Here is a 12,682-nt window from a genome sequence, read left to right on the forward strand (position 1 = left end):
TCTTGGTGCCCTGTGATTCTCCGTAACCGGTGAAATGCCCTAGTTTCCATTCTCACAGAAAACTGCTCTGTCTGCTTCTCAGAAGTTAAGGAATAAAAGTGTGTTTCTCTACCAGACCCGCACTCAGCTCTACCCTGATTTCTTAGACCACACACACAACTTATTTCACAGTCACATGTGACTCGAACCATTGGGCTATAGATATTTCCTGATTTTTCCACTGCCTAAAGAGAAGGCCGGTCACAGCACAAGTTCACCAATTGGTGACTTAGGCAGTCCAGTGCCATTTTGACAGTCACCAGGTGTATAAAACTATGAACCCATCTCACAGGAAGAAGAAACTAAGATCAGAAGGGTCAAGGAACGTGGGTAACTTTCACGGCAGGGCCCGACTTCTGTTTCGCTTTTATAGTGACAAGTTACAGGCCAGGAGAGGGCTGATTAAGGGTGAGGTAAGATGAACTTTCTGGAGGCTCAGAGCTCCTTGGGGCACCTGAGACCTCACTCTCTGCAGACTTACTGTTACTATAAAAATGATGATATGTGAGGACTTGTGTAAGTGACACATTGAAGTAGTACACAAGGGAGAAAACTGTCAGCTGGGCATGGTGGTGCATGCCTGTAATCCCAGCATTCAGGAGGCTGAGGCAGGAGGACCTCCGTGAGTTCAAGGCCACCCTGGGTGACATAGCAAGTTCAAGGCCAGGATGAACTACATAGCAAGGCCCTGTCTCAAATCTGTCCACATATTTTCAAGAAGAAAATTGCCCAGGTAGCTTCAAGGAATGGAGAGTGGTCAAAAAACAAGACTGAAACCTAATTCTCTGGTACCCAGCAGGAATTGGGAATGATTGTCTGGGTGCTAAAGGAATCTTCCCATGGCCCCCTAAGGCTTCCTTCTGGCATGCACCACAGGTTGTGTTGTGGAAAAGTCTCAGCTCCCTCTACCATTGCAGTGTTTATGCAGATGATTTTAATTCATAATCATACTTAGGAATTACAGAGCTATTAAACGTCCTTTGAGCAAATCTTTTTTTTTAATACAGAAGCACTGATTAAGAATGGCTAAAATGAAATACATCTAAAAATTATTTTCTTAAAAACCAACCACAGACGTGCACATTGATAAGTAAATATTTTTATATGTCATCTGGATTTCAATCTCACATATATTTGCATGAAATAATTACAAATTGTTTCTAATGATTATCTGTTCAGAATTGCATGCTAGTTTAGCTGATCCCTTTTCATTCTCTATTTACAATCTGACCCACACAGTTATAGCACCAAGAAGCAAAGAGTTGGTCACTTTCTGTACAATGACATAGACCTTGTATTTACATAAAACACATTGGCTGGGGTCTCCTTATATCATGGTTTTTATGCCAAGATTTGGTTAGGTACAATCATAAAGGGTAGGGAGAAAGAAGGAGGGTCTCAAAAAATAAATGTAAATACATTTCTATGCATTTGGTCATGTTAGCAGGCTAAGCTGGTAAGAGTGCACATTATCTCTCTTATAACTACTAGGTGTCAGGATTGAGAACATGAATGTGAGAAGGAGCCTCAGATATAATCAGTCCAACTCCTTCCATTTCCGGCTAAGAAGAGGGGTTCAGGGACCTCAGGTGAATTCAGACAGGAAGAACACAGGCTTTAGGCCTGGACTCCACATGCAATGTTCATTTATCCCAACAGACAGACTCATTTTCTGGTTATCAGAATAAACTTGTAGTCTCTGAACCAATATTTTTTTCAGCCCAAGGTCAATTTTTATGTTTAAATTTCCTCTGCATAACTGTTTTGGTTTAGGATACAGTGAAGATGAGGATCACTCCCACTAAAGTGTAGCACACTTAGTTTTGAGTTTGGGGTTAACCATAAGTAGGACATCATAAGTTATCATTTATCTTTCACACAGTCTGTGGAACTACTTTCAAATATAATAATTACTTCAATGATTCTTGACTTATTTTTAAAAGACCAGGCCAAAGACAGTAATAAGGCAGAATGAAATGGTACAGTTCTAACATACCACTGTAGAAGAATATCTATTTTAGGTCAAAGGTAATATAAATTATGCAGAGGGATCTAAAACAAGACACGTGTGTGTGTGTGTGTGTGTGTGTGTGTGCGTGTGTGCGTGGCATTTAAGGATGTGCTAGACTCCAAGAGGAGCCTCAGTAATTTTTCTTCTAATTTGAAATTCAAAACAATTTTCTAAGATATGATTAATTACATAAAACAATTAAGACAGAACTTTAAAAAGGAATGATCTACATTGGCTTTCCAACTGAATGTCACAGACCTTATTTGCTTTCATAACATGTAATTTTTCCCTCTCTGTGAAATGGAGATGTCACTTCTAGTGTTACCTGGACGATCTAAACTCTAACATCTTTTCATCACATTTAATATTTTTGTGATTGAGTGGATCGAATCCAAGGCCTGAGGCATGCTGGGCAAGCGCTCTGCCACTGAGCTACAGCCCCATTTCCCAGCAGCTTTAAACCTAGTAGGCTTCCCAGGAGGGATTTTCCATTCCTGCAAACTCGGGTGAATTATTCCTGTTGAGGAATAAAACCCATTGGCGAGGAAGGCAGGGCAGAGGCACAAGGATGAAGACCAGGTTGGAGGTTAGATTTTGATGGCCATGGTCCAGAGGAGCGGGTGGTCTGTCTCCACAGTCACAATGCCAGAGCCATCGTAGGTATTAGAAGTACTGACCAGTGTTCCAAAACCAAGCACATTGTTTGCTGTGGAGGGGGAAGAAAAATAAAGATTAGTGACAAGCAACCTTTCTGTAGTGTAAACTGGCTTTATCAATAGTTATTTTAAAAAAACAGGCACATACTTTGATAGAAGATATATAAAAGTAGAATAGAAAAAATAAATGGTATAGGATTTTAGAAATGAAAATTTCTATAGCTTGCTACAATTACTCTTCCTGGTTATTTGTTATTTATTATTATATATCATTATACTTTTTAATACTAAATTTCATTTAAAAATTTCTTTCATTTTTCTTTGCTCACTGTAAAACAAAACCCCATATCTATAATGTGCCATATACTTCCTTGTCTGCCTGAGTATGGTTTTATTTTATTATTATTTATTTATTTTTGGTACTGGGGATTGAACTCGGGACCTTGTGCTTGCAAGGCAGGCACCGGAACCACTGAGCTAAATCCCCGGCTAGTTTTATTTTTCAATGTTGATTCAAAATAAGCATTTTTATGTTATTAAACCCCGTAAAGATACAATTTTAACTTCACATATAAGTGATGGGGATAGAAAGCTAAACACCTTAAAAATGCATAGGATTTTGGCTGCTATTTTTTCTCATAAAGAAGAGCTACGGTGAATATGACTTATGTGACATACAATTCGAAGGAACTCAGGTGACAGCCGACTTCAAATACATGTAATACTGAGCAAGTCACATAAACTCATTTGTACAATTAGGGCTAGAAGAGAAATAGTCTTTTACTTTGATAATTAAGTACATGAACTCTATATAGCTTCTAAAGTATTTATAAATTTCATAAAGATCACATCAATATATTCCTGTATTTTCTGACATGTCAGGGCCTTGCCGCAGATCATTAGGACTTTCACTTTCCTTTGCTCACACAGGAGCAGTTCCCTTCCCCAACGTGATTCTAGACTCTGGACTGTCCTAAGAGCATCTCTTGCTAATTGATGTTAAAGTCTTTGGTAAAATTTGAAGAGAAAAATAAATGTCAAGGAGTCTCAACTGTCTGAGTCACAAGAGTCACCTTTTCCTTCAGATAAAACCTGCTATGAAGTTACACTGCCTGGGGAGAGATACTACAATGCTCACTTCCCACTAGAGGGAGCCTGTTACCTTTCTGATGAAATCCTGAAAAGGCAATTTAAAAATTCAGCAGTGGCATTACAGGATAATGAATAATCAGTATTACCAGTTTACATGATTTATTTATTAAAATACAGGTTGTTTTCTAGTTGTCAGCATCTTTACTGCAAGCACCACGGTGTAAAGTAGAACGTTACAGGAACACAGTGAATCTCATGTGAATATTTCCCTAACATATAATTCAGTGTAAGAAGTTCCTCCTTTGTACGTAAGGTGGGACTTTGGACATAGAGTTTCTAAAAGGTGGTGATCTACACATCAGTGTTTACTGATCTAGACACTATTGCATGGAAGGATGGTGGGTTAGGGTGGGGGTTGTGGCAGGATTCACAAGGTCAACTTGGCATCTCTGTGGGTGATAGAAGCCTTGACCCTCTGAATGGTGGCCTCCCTGCCATCAGGGTACCCACCAAGTAGCTTGAGACCATCCCAGGTCCAGGGACACAAGGTTGCCCCAACACCCAAGAGGGAAGGAGGTGGGGAGCATTTCAAACCTTTATACTATTTCATAAGCAAGGCAGTGGAAGGCTTGGCAACTGTAAAGTGGAAACTTCCTGGTACAGATCCTTCTGAGTTTGATGGAATGCCATTTAATCACATTAAATTTCTAGTTTCTATTTGGGCTCAAAATATAAAATCATACAATTGTTTCTCTGGTTTATAGTTGTGTATAAATCTCTCTGATTTATAGACCATGGTGTATAGGTCATCAGGAGAAGGTACCCACGTTATACATGTTGGTTTTTCTAAGACATTGAGCATCCTGATTCTCAGTTGTGGAAAGACTTCAATTAGGGCATAAAAAGATGCAATATCTTCTTTGTAATAAACAGTACTTCATTCAGTTAAGCAAGACAGATGACTATTAGCCATACTTAAATATTGTTTTTGGTTACCATGAATTACAGTAATATGTTTGATAATCTATAGTTTTATAGAAAGTAGTAAAACCAAGAGCTGAACCTGAGACACAAAATCATAAACTACAATTTACTATGTCATTCCAATTATTTTGGAATATATTTTCATTCCAAAGCATCAGATTTTTGGATAAAACATTAGTTTTCTTAGAAGAAAAAATAATTGATGATAATATTTAGGATTATCACTGAGCTCTCCTTGCCCTAAATATCTGAGGCTTAATCCCTAAATAAAGTACTGGGTGGGTATCTATCCATTTCTGAGATGCTTAAGACCAAAAAAGAGTATTTCTGACTTTAGATTTTGGAATATTTGCATATATATATATATATATATATATATATATATATGTAAAATTAGATATCTTGGTGATAATATCAAGTCTAAACATAAAATTTATATCTTACATACATTGTATATACATAGGCTAAGAATAATTTTAGACAGTATGTCTAACCTGCTTGCATTTTGAGTGCTGCCCATCACATAACGTCAGGTATGGAATTTGCCACGCTTGTGGTACTATCATATTGGCACTTAAAGAGTTCCTGGATTTTGGAGCAGTTTAGATTTTTGGATTAGAGATGCTTACCCTAATGCTTATGTAAAACCAGCAGAAAAACAGCTTTTTACAGTAAGCAAATTACTTCTTCATTTTTTATCCTAGAGGACGTATCCAAAACATTGGTTTGCTGAACAATAGAAAATTTAGACTCAGATATTTCCCCGCCTCATTTGCTGCAAGTATAGCTAACCATTTCTGTTCTAAGACAGTCATTCATATTGTCTTTTAAACAAAAGACAAAAATAAAAGAATTATAGATAAATGTGTAAAATTATAAGCAACTGTATGACATGTGACTAACATAACCTAGTAATGGTTGCTCTGTCTGCATGTAAAAGTTGTGTCTCCTCTATTTGTTTCAAGCCATTATCATCAATTGTGTTGAGGAGAAGTTTTCTTGAAGCAATGACAATAAAAATATTGGCCAGTGAGGACTGCTTATGGCATATTAGGGGACACAAAGGGATAGCCTGATTTTGGGGTTTTCATATTTTACCAAAAAGAGCAGAAACTAAAAATATAAGAAACATTAACACAGATGTTACAGTTTTCATCTATTATCTCAAACTTTCCCAAAGGTAAGGATGGTCATTAAGCATTTAATATATTCTGTTTTCAGTGATGTCCAACCAGCTTTTCTCCAAAGCCTGAAAGACTGACCACTACAAGTCAAAGCTGACAAACTGATGGGAATCAATTATCCACCTCTTCCTGTGTCAGCTTGGGATAAGAGGGGACATTTGTCCCTGGTTTTCTGCCCATTACATTTACCCATGGACTGTGGCTCTCCTGAGCTGGTGCAAGGTCTGAGATTGTGCTCAGGAGACTTCTGGTGCCTCCAGCACTGGAAAGCAAGAGTGGGAAGCATTCCTTTGTATTTGCACCGGCATGACTGCTCTACTCAGGTGCTTTTGCAGAGAAAGCCACACTGATGAGATTTGTTTTAAAATAAAAAAACATGATTTAAACAATTAGGAAATGCCTTAATTAAAATGATTAGTTTACATCCAGATGAGAGGTAGAATTTGCCAAGCCAGCTTTTGTGAAATACTTAGAAATCATTCCAAGTGCCACAATGGCCAACATATGTGTATGTGTTCATTGTTCTTTAGATACAATTGGCTCTCTATCTGTGGGTTCTGCATCTATGGAGATTCAACCCATATGGGTTGAAAATATTTTTAAGAAATGGTCTGTACGGAACATATACAGATTGCTTTGTTTCATCATTATTCCCTGCACAATACATTGTAACAACTACTTACACTGCATTTATATTGGATTGGTTATTGTAAGTCACCTAAGATGATTTAAAGTATAGTGGAGGATATGCAGAGATCATGTGCAATACTGTGCCATTTTACAGAAGAGACTCAAGCATCTGGATTTTGGTAACTGGGAGATTCAGGGATGAATCCAGCATGGACACCAAGGGATGACTGCATTTATTAAGGCTCGATTGTGACTTGGGCACCAAGGGTACAAAGATGAGTGTCTCTGACCTCAAGGTTCTCATGTTTTAGTATAAAAGAGAGCTGCATATAAATCAAACTCAGGGACAGAACAGAAGCACAAGGCCGACCAAAGAGTACAGAAATGGTTTCCTGCCTGGCAGTCAGGATGGGTCATATCTTCGGGTGGAAAGAAAATCCTGTGGTGATGGGGGCCACAGGCAACCGCAGAGGCCCAGCCCCTGTGGGCTGACATTGGCTCTTCTACAAAAATAAGTAATTAAAATTCCAAAATAGGAAATGAAAACATTTCTAAAATGGAAAAAAAAGGGAATGAACTAGCTTTGCCTGGGAGATGCTGTTCTGAGGTGATATCTGAGGTGAGCATCATTCCTGCAAGACACTACCTGAGTCCTTCTAGTCTATTAGGGGCTCAAGGCAAAGCAAGCTTTCTGCTGAAATAGATAAAGCTCAGAGCGGTTAAATCCACAGGCCGTGATGATGATGGAAGTTGTTCGAGGGAGGCCTAGGCCAGTCTCTGAGGAGCTCTGAGTACAGACCTGTCGGCAGCCAGCTGGAGCAGAGTTAAGTAGGTGAGTAGTGAAAGAGCTGCACTCACTCTTCAGTGGCGGTGAACCTATGGCGGGTGTGCTGCAGTAGGCTGTCTGTATCATTGAAAACTCTAAAAGGTTTGCCATTACTGCGAGTCTGGACCTAGAGGATGCTTTACACTCCCTCCAGACAAATGTTTAATGCACCCATTATGATTAATCCTAGTGTTTCCTACCCTCCTGGAGCATTACGTTCAGTTCTAGAAGTTTAGATATACTGGACATCATTAACTATTTAAGGCATATTGGTACCATTGTATATTCTATAGTCCTGATTTACTCCCTGAAGATCCTTATCCCATTTGGAGAAAAGGCTACATATTAAGAAGATATGACTCAGATTTTATTATCAGAAAAAAGAGAACTATGCTGTCTCTACCTCAAGAACCTATATTCTAATAAGATAGAAAACACAGAGGAAATGGACAAATTTCTAGATACACATGAATTACCAAAGCTGAATCAAGAAGATATAAACATTCTAAATAAACCAGTATCAGTCAATAAAACTGAATTTGTAATTAAAAACCTACCAACAAAGAAAAGCCCAGGGCCTGACGGATTCACTGCTGAATTCTACAAGAAATTTAAAGAAGATCTAATGCTGTTACTTCTCAAACTCTGTAATGAAATTGAAAGGGAAGCAATACTCTCAAATTCATTCCTGGAAGTAAGCATTACCCTGACACCAAAACAAGAGAAGGATCCAACCAAAAAAGAGCACTACAGGGCAATTTCCTTAATGAACATAGATGCAAAAATCCTCAATAAGATACTGGCAAACATAATGCAGCAAATCATCAAGAAGACTGTACACCATGACCAAGTAGGATTCATCCCAGGGATGCATGGATGGTTCAACATATGCAAATCAATAAATGTAATATACTAAATTAACAGAGCCAAGGACAAAAACCATAAGATCATCTCTATAGATGCAAAAAACCTGTTTGACAAAGTCCAACACCCATTCATAGTAAAAACCCTACAGAAAATTGGAATAGATGGTCTTTATCTCAATCTGATAAAAGCCATCTATGACAAATTAACAGCAACATCATACTAAAGGGACAAAAACAGAAAGCTTTCACTCTAAAATCAGAAAGAAGACAAAGATGTTCACTGTCGCCACTCTTAATGTAGTTCTGGAAACTTTAGCCAGAGGAATTAGACAAGAGAAAGAAATAAATAGAATAAGGATAGGAAAGGAAGAAATTAAATTATCATTATTTGCAGATGACATGATGCTCTACATAGCAGACCCCCCAAATTCCACCAAAAATTCCTAGATTTAATAACCAAATTCAGCAGTGTAGCTGGATACAAAGTCAGCACTCAAAAATCAATAGCTTTCCTCTATACAAATAGGGAGCTCACTGACAGAGAAATTAGAGAAACTACAACTTTCATAATAGCACCCCCAAAAATGAAATACTTAGGAATCAACCTACAGAAGGAATCAAAAGATGTTTACATTGAAAACTACAGTACTCTAAATAAGGAGATCTAAGGGGATATCAGAAAATGGAAAGTTATCCCTTGTTCTTGGGTAAGAAGAACCAACAGAGTAAAAATGGCCATGCTCCCAAAATTGTTACACAGATCTAATGTAATCCCAAACAAAATACCAATAGCATATCTCACAGAGTTAGAGTAAACAATCTTAAAATTCATTTGGAACCAGAATAGATCTAGAATAGCAAAAGCAATTCTGGGCAACAAAGGCAAGGGAGGGGCATCATAATGCCTGACTTGAAATTATACTACAAAGCCACTGTGATAAAAACAGTATGGTACCAGCAAAAAACTCCAAAACAAAACAAAACCAGATCTGAGGATCATTGGAACTGACTGGAAGATGCAGAAACAACTCCAAGCATACTTAGCCACCTTTTCTTTGATAAAGGAGCCCAACACCTTCACTGGAAGAAAAGATAGCCTCTTTAATAAGTGGTGCTGGAAAAACTGGTTTTCTATATGTCAAAGATTAAAAAGAGACCCATATCTTTCACCGTGCACTAAACTAAAATTGAAATGGATCAAAGATCTTAGTGTTAAAACACTGTATCTGCTGGAAGAGAGAATAGGTAGAACTCTTGAAGACAATTGGTGTAGTAAAAGACTTTATGAACAAAACCCCAATTGCATAGGAAATATTATAAAGAATCAACAATTGGGATCTAAAAACCTTTTGCACAGCAAAGGAAACCACGAACAGAGTGAAGAGACATCCCAGTGTTGGAAAAAAATTTCTGCCAGCTGTTCTGAGACAAAGGACTAATATCTAGTATAGTGGACCCTCAAGTTACAACCAGCCTGACATACAAACAACTTGGGTCATGACTAGAATTTGTTTTAACTTATGACCACACTCTTGAGATACAATCCAAATGCTGGTCCCTTGTGCTTCCAGATGGTCTCAGATACAGATTTAACCTTTAAAGAGTTCTGGAAGGAACATTATAACATCCTTTCCTGTGTGATGTTAGTTGAGGAATCCTGGGCCAATGTCTCTCTAAGGACACTGAGATCTGCCTGCATACAGGAGAGAGGCTTTGAAGCCTGTGTAGAGGAGCCTGAGCCTTCAATTGACCAACTTCAGTTACAACCAGCCCTTGTAGATGAATTGAGTTTATAAGTCAAGTGTCCACTGTATAAAGAACTCAAAAAAATCAGATTTATCATTTGGCTGTTTCCTACTTACTTTCCAGCCACCCCATGTGTGTTAGCCAGCTGTTTGTCATTGTGACAAAATGCCTGAGAACATTAGCTTAAAGGATTAAAGCATTATCTTGGCTCATTGTTCAGTCCATGGTCAGCTGTTCCCATCGCTGTGTGCCTGAGGTGGGGTAGAAAAGCGTGGTGGATGCGCATGGTGGAGCAATGCTGCTCACCTCATGGCAGCTGGGAAGTAAAGAAAAAGCAAGAAATAGCCAGAGAGGGAGTTGCTAGGGGCCAGATACAGTCCTCAGTGTCATGCTCCATGCTCTATTCCCCTCATCTAGGCCATATCTTCTGTTTGCATCACCTCCTGATAATGCAATCAAACTATGATCTCATCAGTGTACTGCTTGATGAAGTTAGAGTCCCCTTAATTCAATCACTTCCCCAGAAGCCCCTCAGGTGGCAACTCGGCCTTTAGCATATGCATTCTGGGAGACACTTAAAGTTCTAACCATGACATCATGCCCTGTGATATATATCACAGATCTCTTCACAGGTCACGGAAGTTCCATGAAAATTTTTGTGTCCCCTCTTTTGGGAAGAAATCCAGTCTTTTCTCTGGGTGTTATATCCTTCTTTTCAGGAAAAAAAATGTCATTTTTTAAAAGCCTATATCACAGATTCTTCACTTGCCACAGACTAAATTTATAATTCTCTTTTCTATTGACAAGTGATTGGGTTGCTTCCCTAAAATATACTTTGCATCAAAAGCTGACTATTTGGACTTACAGTGTAGGGAAGGCAAAGTACAGAGTATGCCTCAATAACTTTTTCCAAAAAGGAAGAAAGTGCTCAAAAGTCAATTTAGACATGTCAAAAGGATATCAGAGCTGGGACAAATTTGGAGCAATTTGAGATAGAAAAGAATGCTGAGAGAAATGCATTACTATATACTAAATAATAAAAAGAATCCCCAAGGCAAGTGAGAGAGGGAAATCTCTTCTTTATAGAAGAATGTTAAATCCTAAAGGTAGAAATGACAGAAAGGCATCAGAACAGCTGGATTGGGAACAGCCAAAACCACTGGCTAGAATGCTGTTGAGATTCACACAGTATCAAAGCACCAGTCCATATGCAATGCTTTTAATTCCCAAGGAAAAAAAGTAACAGATCCTGTGACTTGGTCTTAGCAAACTAATCAAGTAGCATTACAATGAAAGGACAAACTGATTTTATGTGTCTCGGGGGAAGAATACAACATCACTCATGTAATGAGTTTTGCCAAAAATGCTTGACCTGAATCTAATCGTGGGAAAATTATAAAACAAATCCAGGGGCTGGGGATTTAGCTCAGTGGCACAGGACCTGCCTGGCAAGTGCAAGGTCCTGAGTTTGATCCCTGGTAACAAAACAAAACATCCAGAATGCAGGGCAGTTGACAAGTTAGTTGTCAGAACTTTGAGTGTTATGAAAACCCAAATCAATGGAAGAACTTTTTTATATTAAAGTAAACAGACATGACAACTAAAGATAATACAGTATTTTTTAGTAGATCTAAGATTTCAAAATGTTTTGAAAAGCATTACTAGGACAACTGATGAACATAAGTATGGATGGTTAACTACCATGCTATCAATGTTATATTTTTTGATAGGTAGGTAATGGCACTTTAGTTATGTAGGAGAATGATTTTGTTTTTAGGAGATAGTGGACTGAAGAATTTCAGGAGTTTGGTATGATTATGTCTTCAGGTTATTTTCAAATGATTCAGAAACAAAATATACAATAGAAAGAAATGCAAATGGAGAAATAATGATAATAGTTGGTAAAACTCAGTGAAAAGTATACTGATTTTGCTATACCATTCGTTCTGTTCTTTGGTACATTTGAAGCTTTTCAATATTAAAATTCAATATTATGATCTGGGGAGAAATGCTGGGGGTGGGGGCTGGGAACTTACAAAGGGAAGTACTTCCCTGTTCATCTATTTCCCCAGGAGCCGAAGTAGGGCCATTACCAGGTGTTAAGAAATGCTCATTGATTTACAGTACATCAAAATAAATGTGAACTGAAGAAAATGTGTGCCAGATTGAGAAAGAAGTCATCCAGCCTGTAATATGTCTGCATCACAGCCTCTTCAGGAGCTCCTAAGAGACACAGGGCACCCGGAGTGGGACCTAGTAAGGAGTCCTTCCTTTGTCAGTTTATTGACAGGTCCAAGGACAGCCTTTTTGTACACTCGGGGATGAGGGAGGGCCTGAGAATTAACCTGCAGATCTACCCCAACTTCTCCTGCCTGGGAAATGCTAAGAGCAAAACTTATTGTTATGCATGCTGCTGATAACAAGCCTTGGCAGCACTTTCTTTTTGGATTTTATCTCCCCAAACCCTGATGTGCCAGAGACTTCCCAAGGTGAGCGCTCATCACCTCTCTCTTCCTCACCTCTTCTCTCCTGACACAAATTCTTTCTTGAACTCAAGGGTCTGACGAAGGCTTTTATTATGATTCCATTTGAAAGTGGTTACATTTATCTTCATCTCTCTCAGAATTCACACATTTCCCTTGCTGTTG

At 38.4% G+C, this 12,682-nt stretch overlaps 1 protein-coding gene across 1 annotated transcript in view; it reads right to left on the reverse strand.

Moving 5' to 3' along the window:
- Positions 1 to 1,126: 1,126 nt before the first annotated feature.
- Positions 1,127 to 12,682, reverse strand: part of Tpk1 (thiamin pyrophosphokinase 1) — a 412,808-nt gene continuing 401,252 nt past the window's right edge. The window contains exon 12 of the mRNA XM_087207730.1: positions 1,127 to 2,756. Coding sequence (XP_087063856.1) covers positions 2,638 to 2,756 — 119 coding nt within the window. The 3' untranslated portion in view covers positions 1,127 to 2,637. The remainder of the gene's footprint in view (positions 2,757 to 12,682) is intronic.

The sequence above is a fragment of the Heterocephalus glaber genome, unplaced genomic scaffold (genome assembly GCF_053883595.1).
Source record: "Heterocephalus glaber isolate CG9 unplaced genomic scaffold, H.glaber_assembly_v1.0 deba00000818, whole genome shotgun sequence".
Classification (NCBI taxonomy): domain Eukaryota; kingdom Metazoa; phylum Chordata; class Mammalia; order Rodentia; family Bathyergidae; genus Heterocephalus; species Heterocephalus glaber.